Here is a 22,194-nt window from a genome sequence, read left to right as displayed (position 1 = left end):
ATGAATTAGATATAGAATAGTGTGCAGGTTTGGATGATGCCTATATAAATACAAAATAGAGTGTTTGGCATAATGTTTTATTGGAATATTTCTCTGTATACAACATTAGTAGTAAAGATGGTGTCTTGTCTTTGAATGAGTCTTCCTTGGCATGGATCATTTTTAATTTTAACTTTATTGTGAGATGAACGTCGAACACATGAGAAGGCAAAATAAAGTTGTGCATGTCCAAAAACGGGTTCAGAGAGGTAGATGCCAACTTTGTCCATGGTTTGTTCTTGTGATTTTTTGCTGGTCATGGCAAATGCAGGTTTAATGGGGAACTGTCGGTGTTTCAATGTAAAAGGTAATTCTAGGTCAGAACTCGTAAGGTCAATTCCAAGAATGAGAACAGTATTGTTAGCATGTGAATCTGAAAGAACTGTTGCTTGAATAACATCGTGTGTTATGGTGTTGACGACTAACCGTGTGCCATTGCATAAACCCTGTTTAGTGTTAAGGTTTCTTAATAGCATGATTATTGTTCCGTTTTTAAGGGTAAGGTTGTGTTGTGGTCATCCGTCCGGGTTAATAGTGTTCAAATATTCTAATGGGAAATTCAGATGTTCATTGTCGTCATCAGAGTCAACTTTGTCAGAGCTTAGAAAGAGCCGTGTCTCTCCAGGAAGTAATGAAATGACCTGGTTAATAATGTGATTAACATTAATATTTTTTGGACATAATATAGTGCGTTGTGTTAACCACATATGCGAAAGCAGTAAGGGCCATTGCCTTTTGGTGTCCTGTTATGTTCTCTGGTAGATGCAAAAGCAAATGAACTATTGTAGGATCTAATGTAGTTCATAAAGTTTTTACTTTCAGGCACATCCTTAGTTAGAAGCTTCTGTAGATATTCCGGATATGAATGTAAAGGAGGCAGTCTAATCTGCCCCTTTTGACAACAACGTGTAAATTCATTATTTGTATTGCCAGTTGTTTCTTCTGTGAAGTTAAGTGAATGACAATGATTGCAAATGACATTCATTAATCCCAATGAATTTTCCTCAATAGTGGACTCATTATTGAAAGCGTTGTCAGCCAACTGGCGTAAGAGTTTAGCAGACGTCTGGTGTTGATGTCTGCGACGGGCATGTTTTGCTTGTGGTGTTTGAGTGCCGCGTTGTTGCATGTCCATTATTTGTGACGCGCTATTTTTGAGTTTTAATTAATCCGCCTCCGCTTTGCGCCAAGTCCGTTTCACTCTACGTCGTGCATTGTTTGTATCGTGCCTTGTCCGTTTTTGTATGTCGGTCAGTTGAGCTTTCTGCTTTTTGAGTCCTGCTTGCTTGTTTTCTGGCCGGTCATATGCGCGTTGCTTTGCTCCCTTTTTTGTATGTCTGAGACGCAAGCTCTTTCTTTTGAAATCGTGCTTGTTTTGATGCAGCACTTTGAGACGCGCGCTGTATGCATCTACGTTCAATGTGTCTGTTCATTTGGGCACGTCTCTGTAACGGGGTTACTTGAGCTTTGCGTTTTTTGATCCGAGACATTTTTTCTCACGTATTTTCCGAAGCGCATTGTATGCGCCGCCGTGTATTCTTTTTGTTTCATTCGTGTTCGTGTGTTTTGTTCCGTTATCCGATCCGAATAGTTTTGTACCCGTGACCGTGTATGCATGACTTGTTTGTTCCTCAGCGTGCGAAATATGGATAAGTATTTAGTAGGATCGTACTCACTGTTAATATGGAGCCTTTTCTCCAGTTGAACGGTTAATAGTGCTTTATTTTAATGAGATCCACCTATGCTGCCTAGTGTGAAGGTTTTGAGATGACGTATGTTTAATATGGACGTTTACTTTAGATATGTGGCTTTGGGTGTCACTTCTTATTGATTGGGGGGGGTGTGTGGGTGAGGATTGTTGTTGAGCGAGCGTCTTCTTTCGTTTTGTGTTCCAGGGGCTTGTTGAATCCCCCTCTTTGTGTGTGTCCCGTCCGTTGCTTGTAGGGTGTGTGGGGGGGGTTTTGTGTTCTTTTTTTTGTGTTCCAGGGGCTTGTTAAATCCCCCTCTTGGTGACGTATGTTTAATATGGACGTTTACTTTAGATATGTGGCTTTGGGTGTCACTTCTTATTGATTGGGGGGGGGTGTGTGGGTGAGGATTGTTGTTGAGCGAGCGTCTTCTTTCGTTTTGTGTTCCAGGGGCTTGTTGAATCCCCCTCTTTGTGTGTGTCCCGTCCGTTGCTTGTAGGGTGTGTGGGGCGGTTTTGTGTTCTTTTTTTTTGTGTTCCAGGGGCTTGTTAAATCCCCCTCTTGGTGTGTATCCCGTCCGCCCTTTCTTGCGCCTGCGCAGTACGTCTTTTTGCAGCTACGGCCCATGGCCGGATGTGCCTGCGTCCATCATCCGGTTTAGCATTCTCGGTTAGTAATATGGATAATATGAAAAGAATCAAGCACTGCTGTGAATGAGCCACAGAAATGCACGCTTTTGTGGGTGCCTTGTTGCAGGCGGAGCATTCGTAAACATAAATAACTTTAAGAGAACGGTATTTGGACACTGCAATGATCTGTAGAGAATTCTGTACAAGCTCTGATTTATTGACTGTCAACTCACCTCACAGTCTTTTTTTAAAGCTCTTTCTCTTTTAATACACTCAGGAATAACTGATTAAATTATGTGTGAAGTAACAAGTAATTGACTTAAAATAAAATAAAATAAAATAAAGGCATGTTATGTCATCACCTCAAATCCAGAGACAACTAGAAAAAGTTCCAAGCTGCAAATCTCCTGTTGCCCAGAAGGTGTCTCTACTGTGTTATGTCAAGATTTAAAGCTTAATGTCACAATAGATACAATTTCAGAAAAATATAAAATAAAATTGTAAAATTAAGCCACTTTAAAATGATTATCTGTCTTCATCTCTATTTTTGTATTCCTCACTGGCATCCTTTCACCCCAGGAGTATGGTTTCCTCTAGCAAAAACTCCTCTCCTGCATCTGTTGCTGCCCAGGTGTGAACTACAGTGTCTGTTCTGTAGAAATTTACAATAATCACTGACAAAATCACTCACAGTCTTTCATTACAAGTGATGAAGAGGATCATAGACAGATATGAAAAACTGTTGGTGCTCCATTTATTTTAGTCATGTGTGATGCCCCAAACCTCCAGCCAAGGTCAGCTTCCTTTATTTGGGGACATCAGTAGTCATAACCAAGGAGGGACCAGAACGAGTGAGGCAGATAAGTGAGATATTATAGTGAGAATGTAGTTTATGAAAGTAGAGAATTAAAAGTGCAAAACGGTGCATATCCCAAAAGTAATAAATAGTTCAATAAATAATTAAATCCATAAACTCTATGTCATTAAAAACATTGTCATTGGGATGTTCCATAAATAAATAAATCCAAAAAGTAATTCCCAATGAATAAAGTTAAAAATTCTGAAATTTTAGAGAGGTAAAAATCATTATGTCCTTCCATATCCTCACTCTGTCCTCACCAGGATGGCAGGACACCTCTAGGTCGCACCCTATTGCATCCCCAAACCTCAATCTACCGAACACTGTTTCACCTTTCACATTCATGTGAATGTACTGTACATTCACATTTGTTCATATATGGACTGGTGCTGCTTCAACACCATGGTAAACCACAGGAACAGGCATTATACTTTTAATATTTATAAAAAATTGCTTCACTTTAGAACACAATTTAATGTGGGAAATGAATATATACATTGATTATGAAGAAATAACTTTGACTTGAAAATTCCCAAACTTATCCTTTAATATCAAAAAAAAAAAAACTGAGGTAAATCAATGTACTGTATTTAAAAGCCTTTCCAATATCAGTGAGTCCCTTTCTAGCCAGCTCGACCATCACCTAATTTCAAACAAAAACTGAAGTATGCATGACATGTGTGTGTCTCACTTCCTGTCTCCTTATTGTCTGCAGGATTGACACACACTGCCCAAAACAGTTAACTGTAGATTAAAAACACTGCTGTGCTGTGCAACTGGAAAAAAATCACGGTTCAAATTTTTCTCTTGCAGAACTAAAATTACACCTCATGCCGTTGAAGAATCAAGACAGGTTATGCAGGAATAGTACAGGAATGCAGCCCCATACTGGCAGGTTAGCCATTTAATAACAACTAGCCAACCCGCGGCGTAGCATACGCCGCATAATTATGTATTGATGGGTGAACACTTCCTGAACGACAGTTGTCCAAATGGGGTGGGTTTGTGGATACCACTGTGAGTGAATGAAAAGATAGACCTCTGGAGAGAGCAACATATAATTGTCCATGACTGAAAGCGGGATCGTCTGTGACGAAGAAGGCCATGCTGGTGAAAGTTACTTCGTCGGTAGGGATAAGTGTCAGTACTTGTAGATTAAGGTGTAGCGAGTCCTCGTTGTTGACGCTTAATATAGCTTGCGTACTGAGATGTTCCACAGTCACAGTTCAGAAACACTTTTTTAATGTCTTTTAAGCACAGGGGAAAAAATGAACATGTGAAACATCCGTAATGTAATAAGCCACCAAGAAAAGTAACATTGCAACAATGCTATCTACGACCCGATCTCTGTAAACAGAAGTGAAAACAAAATCGAGCCCGGTGTATTCTTTAACTGCCTTGTGGCGCTGTAGTAGTGCTGCTGCTTTGCAGTAAGGAGACTGTGGAAGATTGTGGTTTCGCTTCCCGGTTCCTCCCTGTGTGGATAGCGCTTTGAATACTGAGAACACCGCTATATCAATGTAACGAAGTATTAACAGGAAATTGTCTTCGTGTAATAGTAAAAGGCAAATTATCCGCAACAAACAAACTGTTTTACATGCTGCATACCAACCCGCTGCGTAGTATACGCCGCATAATCACGCCGCTTTTTAAATGTTTTTTAAGGAGAGGGAAAAAAATGAACATTTGCAAAATCCGTAACGCTGCTTTCAATAAGTACAATGCACACGCGTTTAATTTGTCAGCCACTTTTTGCCAGCCGTCTTTTCTGGTTTGGGTGCTTTTGCAGTGTTACCGCTTGTGCATATTAAACCTTGAAATCCTTTTGAGTAACTAATTAACTAACTAACACCAACCCACCCACACACACAGCTTGTGTGAAACAAATGCGCCCGTACTTTCATAATTTTGTTGCAGCCTATAGTGGAGTCAGGCACAGAGAAGGTCAGCTGCTGAGAGAGCGTCTCGACTGTTGCAGGGTCTGCATCGGTGAAGCAGGTGAGACGCTAATGAAACAGAGGCACAGGGCTTATTGGTTTTTAAAGACTGCTTCCTTCATTGTGTTTTAACCTCAGTTTTAAAGGATTGTTTTAAGGATCCCATGGGATACCCCTCGCAAACTGTTTTAGGTGGGCGGGGAAACGTTTTTCGTGTTCCTGCAGGACCCTCTAAGAAGACGCATGTTTGTCACGGAAGCGGTGGACGCAGGCCGGGGAATAAAGAGTGTTGGTGGGCGGGGAAACGTTTTCCGTGTTCCTACAGCACCATGTAAGATGACGCATGTTTGTCGCGGATGCGAATTGCTGTATGTAGCGTGTAAAACAGTTTGCGATGTTGCACGCGGTCGTGCGTCGTAACCGAAAAGTCAACGTGGCTCAGAGCTGCATGTGGACTGTAGCACAGACAAACAGAAATGACGGCGTGTTTTCCAAGGCGTCGTGTCCGAGTTGGTGGGCGTGGCTCTGTGAGTTTTCGTCGTATCCAATGGTCTTAGAGTTGGTAGGCGTGGCTCGTTCCTGCGTGCTTTCATGGGTGTGGGCGTGGCTCCTTCCTGCGTGCTTTCATGGGTGTCTTGCTCGCTCTGGCAGCGGCTTAGAGAATTATATATATATATAGATACCTTGAGGATCATACTTAAAACTTTATGCTTTACAGACTGACACATTTACCATCTTAGAAGCAGAAATTTGTTATTCAAAAAGGGTCCTACATAGTAGACACATTCCCCATTGCTTTGTGATACACAAACGGGGAGTATTGGGGGTGGTGAATTGTATTTTGAAATTGAATGTCTTTGGACAGTTGGGGGAAAGCAGAACTCTTAGAGGAAATGAATGAAAACACAGGAAGATCATACTAGCTCTGAGCAGAAGACACTCTTCAACCAATGGATTTAACATATTGCCAAGATCTGCTTACCACTTACTGTACTCAACTTTTAATACCTTACAGCAGTGTTTATTAAATTAAGGTCTTGGTATCAAGACGTGTTTGATACAGGCCTTCACATTACTGTGGCATGTAATGCACCAACCTCTATTTAGAGCATTAGTTATGGCATTATTAGGTGAAACAACGTCATTGAGACATCACAGCAAGCTTTCATTTTGAAGGCATGTAAATATAATAAATATTCCTTACTCTCACAGCTTGCGAAATAATCAAATTTAGATGACTGAAAAGCAAAGATATCTGTAAGAGACAGGAGGGAATGACAACTACAGACTTGTAAGGTTAAGGGACTGCGGCGACTAGTTGGAAGTGTTGGAATGTAAATATCTGTAATAGGTTGGTGCAGCACAAGAATGTAACGATTTTCAAGGTGTTGTGAAGAAAAAAATCGATGGGGTTGGGGATATTTTGCTGTGGTGATGGTGCTTGCTAAATGTAGTTTTGGTAACCACAGACAACTGGTCAGTGCTTCATCGTGTGTTCAGGGTATGGCAGCATACACTGAATCTAAATCTGTTACTGAGATGCAAAGAAGATTTTGTATTAAGTTTAACATGCCTCAGTGAGATTAAATTCCTTCTCATAACAAAGCATTTACAATGGCAGTGATATGCCTCAGGAATCCATTCCATGTTTGGAAATTATAATTATGGTTTTATTAACAATGCATATGAGAATTATGCTTGAATGGAAACAGAAATGTTTACTGCACTTTATTATATGGCCATTGTTATTTGTTTGTCTTTTGTTCTGCTGCTATTATGGTAATAATCCTCCTCTTGGGTTCCAGTATGGTAAAGATTTTCTTATTTGGGTGCTCAGATTAAAACATTTAAGAACCCCAACTTTTACTTTAAGGTTATTCCTGCTGTATTTCCAAATGCTACCTTTATTTGCTCAGTACTGCACAGCTGGCCAAGGCTAAAATGCTACAGAAAAATGGTGACTGGAACAATGGATGTGAAGTCCTCTGCTAAGCATTTATGGCAGAAAATGAAAGTCTCTAAAAACAACAAAAGGAAAACAGAATGCAGGTAGGGTGGCCATTTTGGCTTAAGAATTAGAATGGATAGCACTAGAACATCTGCTTTTTTTCTTAGGAAATCACTTGAGTTGTCCACATTCAAAACAGCAAAAACGATGATACAAGTAAAGCCCAAAGGGATGTCATGCACTGTGATATTTAAAGATTCATGTAAAATATAGTACATTCAGCTGAATCATTTTTTTCTTACCACATATTTCAGCATATTTTGTTAACTAGTAAATATGAACAGACCCGGGGTTGCATGAATTTGCCCTGAGATGGACTGACATCCCGCCCAGGGCTGGGTTCTGTATTGTAGTTGATGTTGCTGTGGATGGATTGCTCTTCTAGGAAGTAGTGGAAGCTTAAAAAACGGAATAATCTGTGAAAATGCATATGTGGGATTAGCCTTAGTCTTGATTATAAAATTCATTATGTCCATCCACTCTCCTCCAAATTATGTTTACTTCATTAAGATCCTCCAACAATCTGGATTGTTTGTATGTGTGGGTATTAAAATGCCGGACTAAATTCAATGCAAAGCAAATCTGACAATCTTGGAAGACACTCAATGTAGGCCTTCCTGATGAGAGTGACATTCCCATCAAAGAAAGGATTACATGTGGGAAAAAAGGGTTAGCATAGAAGAACAAGAGAGAAAAAATAAGAATGCTGCCTTTGAAACAGCACACACTTCACAAGACACAGGCCCACATGCAGAGAGCCAAAGAGGTCACGGATCTGAAAGAAAGAGAATACGGCGGAGGACTGCTACAAATGAAGCACACATGGTACACAGGGTACTTGGTTAGTGGGAAACACACTGGATTTCAAGAACAGAAGGGACATACAAGGGATTAAATGTGGAAAGTTAACACAAGCCTCCCATCCTGAGTTGTGACACAGTTTACACAGCGTTCACATTCAGACATAAACACTTCTCCTCTCTAATGCCTACCCTACTCCCATTGTTTTTCTGGAAATTTCCAAAATTATCAAAATGAAAAGTGAAACATGAAACCATACATGCTTTAATCAATTCTTATAACTGCTATATGCCCATAAAAGCAAATTCCATGTTTCAGAAACGTCCATATTGGTCAGTTTAACATAGCAAGATGGACTGCGACTATCATGGCACCCTCCAGATAATATTAAGAAAACCATTACATATAATTACATGGAGTCCTGAAAGGATATAGGACTTTATACAACAGGACAGGAAATAAGGCCCAAACAACTGTTTTATTCCATAATTATTTTTACTTGCGTATACATTTTTGACCTGTCTATTTTTACCTGCAATTATCTGGAGGGTTTATGCAATACCACAGGAGACTAGAAAATATTATTAAGTTGTACATATTATCACTAAAAATAAGGATAAAGACTATATCATTCAGCTGGAGGAACTAAAATGTAATGGGTATATATAATAGTTGAACACACTCAGAACAATAGATACCTTTTGTAACTGATGAATAAAAAAATGCATACAATATAGTGATTGATTATTTGCACTGCTTTGCTTTCAAGCAGTATATTTATGTATGATATTAATCTTCCCTGTATGGTTTGTTACATGGTTATTCATATTGTTACTGAATTTTAAAGTACGGCTATCTATCACTATGTGATTTTTTCATTCAGTAGTTATAAAGATATTGCTTTTTTCTCAATTGATATGTATAACTATTTCCTACACGTGTTTTATAAAAGATGTACACTGAATATGTTTACTTAATAGTTCTTTGTTTATTGGTTATTTGTTTCTACTTACTAGTATCCTAATACTTTTTAGTTCCCCCTACCTGAAAGATTCACTATTAACCTTTATTTTTTAGTGATAATTTAAATAAATTAATAATATTTACTGGTCTCCTGCTCTATTGCATAAACCCTCCGGATAATTACAGGTAAAAAAACACATGGTAAGGGTAAAAGAGGTATACACAAGTAAAGATAATTGTGGAATAAAACATATCTCTGTAGTTGCTTGCACCTTGTTTATTTTGGTCCACTTATTTACCTACAGAAGGTAAGTATCTCAGGGGTCACCTTAAATCTACAACGGCTGTTTAATTTCCTCACACAAATATTTCGAAGTGTACTACAGTTCTCCTCCTAGCCCACTCAGCGGAAAGTTGCCTCCTTTAGAAAAGTGTTTGTTCCAAGAGCCCTGTGGTTATTGTGTCCTCATAAATGCTTCACATTAAAGATTAAGATAAAAGCTTCAAGTCTTTCATATGTTCCTGCTGTCTGGTAAAATAAATGATGCTGTTATTAAAAGAACAGCCTCTCAATCACTTGTTCTTATAGATAACACGGTGTGTTCGTCTCATCCAAAACAAATATGAGGTAAACAGTGTGGCAAGCCCTCTATTTGACTGTCCCATAAAACAAGAAGCAAATGCATCATTTGGAAAGGCCAATTAGAGCAATGGAGTCTGTTTAGTTTTGTTAATCGTTGTTTGTGTGTGTCTATTCCTCCCCATGTGGTTTGTATGCCCTCATAAATGCTACACATCAAGGATAAAGATGGAAGCCCCTAGTCTTCCACCTGTTCCTGTTTTAGAAAAAAAAGCCTTCAATTTTCATTTTTCCCTCTCACTCTATGCCTTTGGGTCATTATGGAGCTGGGATACAACTAAAATTTGCAAGTGAGAGAAAGGGTGAAAAAAGAAGAGGATTTTATGAATAATGTCTATATTACTATACTGACAACAGATTATTTTTTCAATATTGGTGAGGTCAAATTGGAGAAATTACAAATATGTGCACCTGTGCCACTGAAGAGGAAATCAACTAGGACCTCTTCAAATTGAGATCTTCTTTTCTAAAAATCTAAAATAAGCAGTATATTTTTTGCATATTGGACTTATTTGTTGCTTCTACTTAACAGACCTTGAGGAAAACAAAGGAAGTCAAGTTAAGAATAGTGTGCTGACTCAGGGTCATCTTGTCATTTTCATCCAGCTCTTAGATAATTTGTGTGACTTTCTATGTTGTGGTGTCCTGGGCTGGTAACATAATTTCAAGAGAAGTCCACTGAATCAACAAGCTAGTTTAAATGTGCAGGCTCAGTTATAGGACATAATCTGAACCCTCTGAAGGTAGAAGCGAAGGAGAGATTGTGTCACTATGAACAATGCTACACATCCTCTCTCTGACACACCTCCACTAAGGACTTTCAGCCAAAGAATCATTCAGCAGAAGTGTGTCAGGAAAGTGACTGGGACTCCTTTATACCAGCAGCAAAACATCTACAAAATGCCTCACTGGGACTGTGATAGCCAAGTCAGAAGTTTTTTTTCTTTCTAATTTTCTCATTCTGGTGTGTGTTCAGACCAATTTGTTTGTGTTTATTTATTTTATTTACTTATAGAGCTTCTGTGAAAAGTGAAATTTCCCCATGGGGATAAATAAAGTTTGTATATCTATCTATCTTATCTATCTGTAAGTGACTACATTAAGGAGTTTCCAGAAAGGAACATGGAAACTGCAGATTTGAAAGCACTTGAGAGGATAACACACACTTGAATAAGTATGTTGTTGTGGAGGTACAACAATTAGTGCCGATGCTTAACAGACCCACAGACTTGGCAAGAAAGGCTACATCTGATAGGCCATTGGACTGAACCAATAGTTACTTAGAAAAACAATCGTTTAGCCACTCAGGAAATTTTCAGAACAAGCTGTCTACTAATAAAGCAATTTCCTAATGTGAGCTAAAAAGTCTGAAACTGACACACACATATCTCCAGTGCAAAATACAGATGAGCAAATTTGCCAATGGACTAGTCTTAGCTGATACTTTCTCTAGGAATTTTACCTGCCTATTCAGTATTCTTTGAACATTAGAACAATCTAAACAAGAACAGGGCATTCAGCCCAACAAAGTTCGCCAGTCCTATCTACTTATTTCTTCCAAAAAAATAGTCGAGTTTTGAAAGTCCCTAAAGTCTTACTGTCTACAACACTACTTGGTAGCTTATTCTAAGTGTCTATCATTCTTTGTGTAAAGAAAACTTCCTAATGTTTGTGCAAAATTTACTCTTAACAAGTTTCCAGCTGTGTCCTCGTGTTCTTTATGAACTCATTTATTAAAGTCACAGTCTCGATCCACTGTACTAATTCCCTTCCTAATTTTAAACACTTCAATCATGTCACTACTTAATCTTCTTTTGCTTAAACTGTATAGGCTCAGCTCTTTTAATCTTTCCTCATAATTCAACCCCTGTAGCCCTGGAATCAGCCTAGTCGTTCTTCTCTGGACCTTTTCTAGTGCTGCTATGTCCTTTTCGTAGCCTGGAGACCAAAACTGCACACAGTACTCCAGATGAGGCCTCACCAGTGCATTATAAAGGTTGAACATAACCTCCTTGGACTTGTACTCAACACACCATGCTATATAACCTAACATTCTGTTTGCCTTCTTAATGGCTTCTGAACACTGATGGGAAGTCGATAGCTTAGAGCCAATTGTGTATTCAAACCTAACATTTTTACTTCCTATGTGTAATACTTTACATTTACTGACATTAAATTTCATCTGCCACAAGCCTGTCTGCTATTCAAGTCCTTCTGTAATGATAAAACAGATTCCAAATTATCTGTTAATCCACCTATCTTGGTATCATCTGCAAACTTAACCAGCTTGTTACTTATATTCCTATCTAAATCATTTATATATATATATTAAAAATAGCAGCAGCCCTAGCACTGACCCCTGTGGAACACCACTCTTAACACCAGTCAATTCTGATGAGGTTCCTTGCACCATCACCCTCTGCTTCCTGTGTTTGTGCTAATTCTGCACCCAAATAAAAACATCACCCTGAACTCCCACTTCTTTTAATGTGATGCCCAGCCTCTCATGTGGCACCTTATCGAATGTTTTGTGAAAGTCAAGATAAATAATATCTGGTAGGTTATCCACTTGCTCACTTGTGAAGACCTCAGAAAAATGTAAGTTTAGGGCATCTGCTATTTCATTGTCTGTATCTTTTAATTCCCCTTTACTATTTCTGATGCGCTTCACCTCCTCCTTGACTGTTCTTTTACTACTAAAATACTGAAAGAATCTTTTAGGGTATTCTTTTGCCTTATCTGCTATATTCCTCTCCAACTGTTTTTTTAGCCTGATATCCTTCTTGGTCTCATGTTCTCATACACTCTACGATTCACTTTGCAGTCATTAGTAGTCTTACATGCCTTATAAAGCAGTCTTTTTCCTTTGCAGCTTCTTTTTTAAATCTCTACTAATCCACCGTGGAGTTTTTTTTTAGTTTCCTATTTATTCCAAATTTATGTATGTATCTGTCCTGCATTACATGTAAAACATTTTTAAACCTGTTCCACTGCTCCTCAACTGTCTCCACACTTAAAAGCTTATCCCAATGTATCCTCCTTAGACTTTGTTGCATCTGCTCAAAATTTGCCCTATCGAAGTTCAATTTAACAATTTTAGTCTTTACATCTGCACTCTTAAAAAATACTTAGAACTGTATTATATTACGGTCACTTGACCCTAGTGGTTCAATCACCTCTATTCCCTCAATTCTATCTTGATTATTACAAAATACTAAATCCAGACAGGCTTCACCCCATGTTGGTGCTTCAACATACTGTGTTAAAAAACAGTCACTGATTACTTCTAAAAACTCCAGGTAGTTTAATTTCCCCATGACTATAATATCTCACTGTAAACTTGCCTTTTTGATATTATTAAAAAGATGTGTGTTGAAATTACTGTCTGAATTGGCTGGTCTATAGCACACTCCTAAAACACTCCTTTCACTAATATTTTCCAGGCAAAGCCACATGTCCTCACTAAGATGGGGCTCAAAGTCCAACTGAAGAGGACTTACATTTAAATTCTGTATGACATAAACAACAACCTCACCTCCTTTTCTGTTCTGTCTATCCTTCCTAAAAAATGTGTATCCCTCTATGTTACACTCATCCCCATCTTTGTTACTTAGCCAGGTTTCCTTTATTGCTATAATATCATAATTATGCTCTGCTACATACAGCTCCAACTCACTTACCATATTTTTGACACTTCTAGCATTAAGGCAAACTATTTTCAATGTGTTACTCCTTCTACATTTAAATGTTGGCTTAGAATTTACATTACTACACATTTTTATGTCTACACCGTTGTTTGTTCGTCCATTCATAGATCAAAACCTGGCCTGTCCTAAACTCCCCGTCCCTACATTCCCTAGTTTAAACAATCCTTGACTAGCCTACTCATACGCCTCCCCAATACATTTGTGACCCTCCAGTTCAGATGTAACTTGTCATGGTGGAACAGGTCCCATATGTTCCAAAAGGAGTCACAATGGCCCATAAACATATACCCTTCTACACTGCACCAAGATTTGAACCACGCGTTAAGCCTTCTAATCTCTTCAATCTTACCCGGACTGGCGCTTGGCACAGGCAGAACTTCGGAGAAGACTACCTTGTCAGTTCTGCTCCTCAGCCTGGCACCTAACTCTTTGAATTTGGATCGCAGAACTGACAGACTACCCTTATGCATGTCATTTGTTCCAACATGGACAATGACAACTGGATCCACCCCCGCTCTGGCCAAGAGTCTATACACCCTTCCAGGGAGGTCCCCCACCTGTGCATCCGGAAGGCAACACACCGTGTGAGACTCTCTGTCTCTGGAGTACACCTGCACTTCAATCCGCCTAATGATCGAGTCCCCAACTATCACTACCTCTCCTACCACTACTGCACCTTTTACCTTATGCCTTGTGACCATGACCCACCTATTTCTATCTGTCTGGTCTGGAATCTCCTCCAGCCCTACCTTAGGGGTGCACACTATCTCTCTCAAGGACACCTGGGCCAGGTCCGCCAATTCTCTACTACAACACAAGCCAGCCAACTCCTCCTCCAGTTCAGCTACCCTGAGCTTGAGGTGCTGGATCAGCTGGCATCTCCCGCAGATGTATCCCTCATAGACAACTGGCTCCTACAAGCCATCATTTAAAAAGTTCAACATCCAACAGGACTTGCATTGCACTGGCTTCATTATTAAAAATTTGATTTAAGATTAGTAAAACTGCCTTATCTTTTTTTTTTTCTTAAAATTAAATGATTTAACTTAAATGGTAACACTAAGAACTGCTGTAGCGGGCACTTTAAAGGGGTTACCTGACAAGTATTGCAGAAGTATCAAGATCTGGGTGCATGTCACCCATACATAGAACACAGACAGTCCTATCCTTGCAGCAACAAGTGCACAAAAGGAATCATGCCTGGACAGATCACCAGTCCATTCTAGGCCACTCTCATGCACACATCTAGACACTGTTAGTCACCAATTAATCCAATTAGCACATTTTTAGAATGTGAGAGGAGACCAAAGTACCTGGAGAAAAAAAACTCACTCGTACAGGGAGAACATGCATGCTACAGATGAAGACCTGACTGCAGGGTGAACACTGGCCAAAAGGAAATGTGAGATGCTAATGTGAAACCTTGTGTCACCGGTGTACCCTAAACATAAAGCTGCAGTATATAAGTGTAAAACTGTTCACAAACAAAAGGTGAAAATACAGCAAATAGAATGAAAAACAGGGCTGGCACCCTGGAAATCAGAAGGCTAGGAGGGGAAGGAACACAGTCTGACACAAAGCAGAATCAAAAGAGAAATGAAGGAGGATGCATGAACATTGTTAAAGGGAAAGCACACAGATGAGCTAATGCACCAAGGAAGTGAACATGCAATAAAGACAACTGATACAGAATGAATGATGGATGAACCTACCCATTTGTCCAGGTCTCTGGGCTAGCAGGGTCAGACAAATAAAGATAAATAATAAAGCAAATTATTGCCCATAAAGTCAAAATCAGTTAATGAAAGCTGTGGGCTGCGGTCAATTCAAAGACAGAGAGGGAAGAGACCTCCAATTTAGCAGCTATGTTCTCTCCACTCACAGTAAATACTTTTTCTTTCATCTAAACACATATAAATGTTATTTTATACAAATTAATAGTTCATAACAATTTTGCTTCTCTTCAGGTGGATTTAAAGAGACCATATATAAAAATATTCAGGGCTGTGAAGGGCTGCATTTTGACTCTATAAATGAAAAAAGAGTTGAGTTAAATAGGTTCAGCCATGTTCACCGTTTTCTCCAGGCTACACTCATTTCAATCAAAACAATCTGTGCCCGCCGTTCAACCACAGAGTAAAGATGCATCCACACAGACTTAAGAGACTGCTGAAAGGGAAACTACACAGGACCATTCAACAAGCAGTTTACAACTGCCTGCTGGTGGGCTTTTTATTTTCCATGTTCATTTATGTAAATAAAGAAGAACCTCCTCCCTTGGCATCACTGAGTCTTGGCACACCTACAGTGTGAATTTAAACAAACTGAATGTGTATGAAGCAGCAGATTGAGTGAATCAGCTGCCAAAAACTGAAGTCAGCCTAGTCCCAGTTTAATACAAGAGTGGAGTAAAGAGAGAAGTACAGTTTAAATTATAATGTAATCTTAATATAAGGAGGGGGGTTGTATTTAAAAAGCAAAACAAGCACAGTAATTCTCTATACATCCACTCAGGGCACTCCACGTGAATTGGCCCAAATTTTTACAAAAATCGTTTTAATAAATTGTTTTGTTACACTGCTAATGAACGAGAGCTGAAGAGCATCCCGAGGAGCCCAATATCAGTCCTTGTTTCGTTGAAACCAAAAATGGTTGCTAATACAGGTAAAGGACAGACCACCACAGGGCTGCAATACCTGACAAATGTACTGCCTAATATGCAGCAATATTGGGGACATCTGACGTTTGCTGCCACACTAGGGACTTGCAGTCAGATGCTGGCTTTATCACATTACACTTTCAAATTCTTATTTTAAAGCACGTGTACAGGGTATTCATTCATTGTTAAATTTCTCCCAGACACACCTGTTACTTTGTGCCACATAAGGGGAAACAACGGCATCAAAAAATTACAGAGTCATGGGCCAACCCACAGTCCAGGCCAATTAAAGTGAAAAAATGGGCTTAAGAAAGTTATTTGTTATGACATTTATATAAAAAAATAAATTTCTCATCCATTCCTCCATCAGGGATTCAGCATTTTGGAAGGGCTTTCCTACTGACAAACCACAGTGGACTGGGCAGCTTGTGAAGTGAAACAGGCATCAAAACAGAGAAGCTCTAGCAGCAAAAGGTTGTGTCATAATGAAGACCGCGCTTCCCTAGTAGCCATCATAGCTGGCATGCCTTACTGTGTGGAGTATTTGTCATTTACTCCGACACCAGGACAGTTTCAGCATTTGTTCTCTCCTCCTACACACTGGAGACCTGCAAAGGACTTCCCAAATTCAGAGTGCAATTTAGAGAGGAGTGCTGAATGTTGCAGCATGGCTGTCAAAGTGAATGAGATGTGCTATAGCCCTGTTTAAATGATTTGTAAATCAGCCCAAAAAAAAGACAAACTCAAGCAAAAAGCAGCATCCAGGGGTGTCAACACCCACCTCTTCCCCATTTTTCCCATACCCACAGCCTTCTTGTTCATATCCTATGTCAGGAAAATTGCTTTGTGTCCAGTTTTGAATAAAAAAAAAGAACGAAATGGTCAATATGTAGATTAGGTACTATCCTTAAAATAAATAAGGATGCCATAGTCTTCGTGGCTTCTTTCATTGCTTCTTAAGGATACACTAAAACACAGACAATGACCTTACATGAGCTGGATGACAACAGCGGGTACATGTACCAAAAAGAGCAAAAAGACACACAGATTTAGCAGGACAAGAACCTTCCAGCCTCCTCCACATCCACGAAAAAAGAAAGTAAATTTAGTAAAATAATATAAAGAAAAGCCAAGCAAAATGACACCTTTTATTGGCTAACTAGAAAGATTACAATATGCAAGCTTTCGAGGCAACTCAGGCCCCTTCTTCAGGCAAGATGTAATCTTTTGGCTAACTAGAAAGATTACAATATGCAAGCTTTCGAGGCAACTCAGGCCCCTTCTTCAGGCAAGATGTAATCTTTTTGGCTAACTAGAAAGATTACAATATGCAAGCTTTCGAGGCAACTCAGGCCCCTTCTTCAGGCAAGATGTAATCAAGAAGGGGCCTGAGTTGCCTCGAAAGCTTGCATATTGTAATCTTTCTAGTTAGCCAATAAAAGGTGTCATTTTGCTTGGCTTTTCTCTACATTCATAATGGCTAACACGGTACAACACCCTAGTACTAGTAAAATAATATAACAAAGCCATGACAGCCATCTACTCACCCCTTCGCTGGCATTTTCCCCGGTGTTAGCCAGCATCTCCTGCAGGGCTCTGACCGACAGGGACTGTTCAAGCACAAAATTGCAGATACATAGGTCTGGTGGGATTCTCTGCAAGAGATAAAGAAGTGCACATTAATATCACACACACCTGTGTTAACTGAGGAGGGGTAGAGTCATTCTCTCACACCAATTACCGCTACTCAAATTAAACACGAGAGCAGCCCACATATGCTCATTTCTGTCTAGGTTGCAACCTGTTTTCTTTCCTTTTTGTCAGGTGATTTAGTAAAAAGGTTGTGGGGAGTAGACAGTTTTCATCTTTTTCAGATAAATTTTACTTATTGCTGGAAAGGAAGTCTGGGATTTCACATATTTTATTTAGCACCCTGGTATACATGTCAAAACTTTAGCAGCACATAGCAAGTGGGCTTAATCATAAATTACTTTTGAACAGCAAGAAATACAGTAACTGTTCATATTCTGTTTTGATTATTTCAGATCAGCCTGTTAAAGAAATTTCTGAGGTCTATGTGCTAATATTCATCCTTTCAATTCTAAAATTACACTGTCATTTTCCCTCTGGAAAATGTCTAAGTTCATTGAGACATAATGAAGAGGGACACTATGAAAGAGTCAGATTTAGTGGCATCTTTTGTGACAAACAGAGAGAAGGGTGCTACTTATACAGAAGCGTATTATTGAAGACACTGGAATAAACGGGGAAAAATCCAACAACTATGTCTGGAGTTCTTCAAGCTATTGGAGGACAGAACATTTTAGCCTCTCATGGATATTGTGAAAGACTGCCAGTCTGGCACTCAGCATTATAATTCTATGGTAAGAGAAATATCTGACTTTCCCGAAAAATCAAACAATTGTTGCATGGGAAGCAGTTTCAGAAGTAAGAAGAGGCCATCAAAGCAGTCAAGCAAGAGCTCAATAGCTCAAAAAAAGATTTTCAGCAGTGTTTTGAAAAATTGACTAACTGCATGAGGAAATGCATTGAAATAGGTGATGAACATGTGGAGAAGTGCTAACAAACGAAGCTTTTAAGTTCAACAGAGGAAAACACTTCTATAGCAGTTATTGCTCATATTTATTGTTTTATTAGAAAGGCTTGTAAGGGTGATTGTTTGCTTTTTTCTATGTACTACAACATTCTAGGAAACTGAACTGTGCCATTTATTTAATTTGGCTTGCTTTACTACACTTCTCAGGACACAAATTCATATTTATTGGTCAAAAAATGATATGCTGAAGTGTCCTGGAGAAGAAGGCAGGGTGGTCATTTAAAGAGACCATGGAGCAGTAAAATAGCACATCCAGTCTACTGAGAAGTACTCAGGGGAAAGCTGCATTCTTTAGGATAATTTAAGAACTACATGAACACATCAGACATTCTAGAATGCAGAATGCAGAGAACAGAGTATCACTGAAGAGTAGTAGTTGCCCAGGTTCATATACCAGCACTAAAAAGGTGGTATGTGAAGTGAATGATGGATAACCGATATGAGGCCAGTCTTGCATACTCAGACAGGATACAGGGACAAAAAACTGGGAGCCCTGATACACATATAATCAAGGGCTTTTTTTAAAGATGAAATAGTTCAAGACCCACCACTGTATCGTGTCTTTACATTTTCTTTATTAATTAATGATAGGGTCACACAATTAGTTTATTTGCAATTACAATTATACAATATACTAAGTGGGAAAAGTGGTGATTACTACATTCCATTTAGCACCCCTGCTTTGTCAGGAATTGAGCTCTGCCAGTTACAGTCTGCTTTACAATAAATGAGTGTTGCAATCAAGCACAGACACATTTGCTAAACACAAGTGAATCAATGGCACTGACATCATATGACAAACAGGCAACTGTGCTGAATGCATTTTCAGTACTCTGAATCCTATCAATATCTTTTAAAAATGCATAATTCTTTCTCATGTTTGAAGCAGCCTCCAGGAAAAAGTGAGAAGTAATGTTGACCTGACACTTCTTATAAATTGTTATGCCAAAATGGATAGAATTGTCAGTAATGTAGAATTGTTTGGCTTTCAGTCTCAACAATGTTGATCAAAAAAACATTCAGTGCAAACTGCTACAGTACTCTAAAACCGAACCACAAATTATGAAGTGTGCATAGAAGATAAGTTAGCACCACCCAGTCCCAGTAACATTATGTCAGCGACACAGATACCCATTAACTACTCCTTCACGCCATAATACAAGTCCATGTGCAGCAAACTACTGAAAACAAATTCATATAAAAAGCCACTGCATTTACTTATCAAAAGACAAGGCCCCAATTATAACTGTGCTCAACAAATGTTTACAAAAATGTTTAATGCCTAGGTCAACAGATGCATCATACCTCCTCCTGCAACTGTTTTTTCTTGAGTTTTATTCATTACTAGCCAACCCGCAGCGTAGCATACGCCACATAATTATGTATCGATGGGTAAACACTTCCTGAAAGACACAGTTGTCCAAATGGGGTGGGTTTGAGGATACGACTGTAAGTGAATGAAAAGATGGAACTCTGGAGAGAGCAACATACAATTGTCCGTGACTGAAAACTGGAGGACTGCCGCCGCGCCCCCACCTCCCAAAGCGAGGGATGGGGCTGGACGGCGGTCGGGCGCGGAGGGCGGAACGGGAGGAGAGGGGAAGGACGCCCAGGGAGGACGCCCTTTCCGCCCCCTCCGCCTCTCCAGAGAGAGGGCGGGGAAGCGGGCCCGTGAGGTTTCAGGTCCTAACCGTCCAATGACGGGTCGGCACAACCGGTAATGATCCTTCCGCAGGTTCACCTATGAAATTACGACTTTCACTTCCTCTAGATAGTCAAGTTCGATTGTCTTCTCGGCGCTCCACCAGAGGCCGCGAGTGACCGCGGCAAGGCCGATTTGAGGACCTCACTAAACCATCCAATCAGTAGTAGCGACGGGCGGTGTGTACAAAGGGCAGGGACTTAATCAGTGCGAACTTATGACCCGCATTTACTGGGAATTCCTCGTTCGTGGGGAATAATTGCAAGCCTGGTCCCCATCACGAATGGGGTTCAACAGCTTACCCACGCCTCTCGGCGCCGGATAGACACACGTTAATCCATTCAGTGTAGCGAGTGTGCAGCCCCAGACATCTAAGGGCATCACAGACCTGTTATTGCTCAATCTCACGTGGCTGAAAGCAGTTTTACACCCCAGTACATTGCGGTGAATGCTGGTAACAGTCAGGCGGGCGGGCGGGCGGGTCAGCAGGCGTTCTCGTCCCATGGTCTTAGAGTTGGTGGGCGTGGCTATGTCGTGCGTATCCCATGGTTGTCTTGCGTGCCCTTGTCAGCTGCTTAGTGAATTATATATATATATAGATGTTACAAACTGAAATGTCTATGAAACAAGTGTCACTTTATGCAACACGATTGACTTGTTGTTAGGTGGAACTCTGGAAGCATGCATGAGCACAACATTTCAATACACTGAGGAGGAATTTACACTGAAAAGCAGGTACTTTCCATGAAAGTAAGGACACAACTTCTCAAGGCCCGGATCTGGATAAGACACCAGAGCGTTTGCAGCAGCATGGAACAGTATACTGTAAATTAACACATTTAATGTGTTTACGTACCTGTATTATACAACTATCAGATTGTCTTTATATTCACTTCTTAATCTTGCATTGCTGTCATTTAAGATTTTATTATGCACATTAATTGTTAATACACATGTGTAGCTTTTGTTTTCTTAATACAGAAGAACCCCAATTTAACATTTCCATGTTTAACATTTTTCCACATGTTACATTTTAGAGTGGTGACTGGTGCTGACAACTTTTGTTTTTCAGAAGTAACAGTTATTTTAAAGAATAAAAAGAAGGAATTTTGTGTTATATTGCATTTTTATTTCTTGTTCCTGAACCTTACCACCTGCAATTCAGAACAGGTCATTCACCTGAAGCTCAGAAGGTATGGACCTGGCCAGTACTTGGATGGCAGACCATCTAGGAAAAGCTTGGGTTGCTACTAATAAGGGTGTTGGTGAGGGCAGCAGGGGGCACTTACCTTGTGGTCTGTGTATTGATCCTAATGCCCCAGTGCAGTGATGGGGACACCGTGCTGTAAATATGGCGCTGTCCTTTGGTTGAGAAGTAAACCTGAGGTCCTGACTCTCTGTGATCATAAAATATATCTGGCCAAAGTATAAAGGGTAGGTTGTACCCTGATATCCTGAATGAACTGTCCACCATGGTCCCATTCCATTCTGGCCCACTAATCATCCCCTGTCTCTAACTGGCTACATCTCTCACCCTTTCACCACCTAATAGATAATGTAAGGTGAGCATACTGGCACAATAATGGCTGCTGTCACATAATCCAGGTACGTGCTACACATTTGTTGTGGTTGAAGTGGCTCTCCTCCATCTATATAAAGATATTTGAGTGGTGAGAACATGTTGCACCATGTAAATGTTATTATTATTAATTATTTGCATATAATTTGCTGAATTACAAAAACAGTAACACAAATATATTTTAAAAATGTTTGTGTAATCTTTACTGTAAAAAAAAGAAATAGTATTAAACACTAAATATGTAATTTTCCCAAATAATCCACTGTTAAAAATTTTTTAGTGTAAAATTGTTTAAGTGTTTTCCTGCTGTTAATTAAAATTACTAATTGGTTAGGGATGTATTTTGAGTCATGAGATAAAAGATAA

The 22,194-nt window shown here is 39.6% G+C and overlaps 1 protein-coding gene across 1 annotated transcript in view; it reads right to left on the bottom strand.

Annotated features, from left to right (window-relative positions):
• Positions 1-22,194, bottom strand: part of ryr3 (ryanodine receptor 3) — a 535,616-nt gene that overhangs the window by 381,347 nt on the left and 132,075 nt on the right. The window contains exons 3-4 of the mRNA XM_051920096.1: positions 17,478-17,585; positions 14,984-15,004 (exon numbers count right to left, since the gene is read on the bottom strand). Coding sequence (XP_051776056.1) covers positions 14,984-15,004; positions 17,478-17,585 — 129 coding nt within the window. The remainder of the gene's footprint in view (positions 1-14,983; positions 15,005-17,477; positions 17,586-22,194) is intronic.

This window comes from Erpetoichthys calabaricus, chromosome 16 (genome assembly GCF_900747795.2).
Source record: "Erpetoichthys calabaricus chromosome 16, fErpCal1.3, whole genome shotgun sequence".
NCBI classification, from domain to species: domain Eukaryota; kingdom Metazoa; phylum Chordata; class Cladistia; order Polypteriformes; family Polypteridae; genus Erpetoichthys; species Erpetoichthys calabaricus.
This window is presented reverse-complemented; position numbering and strand designations above follow the sequence as displayed.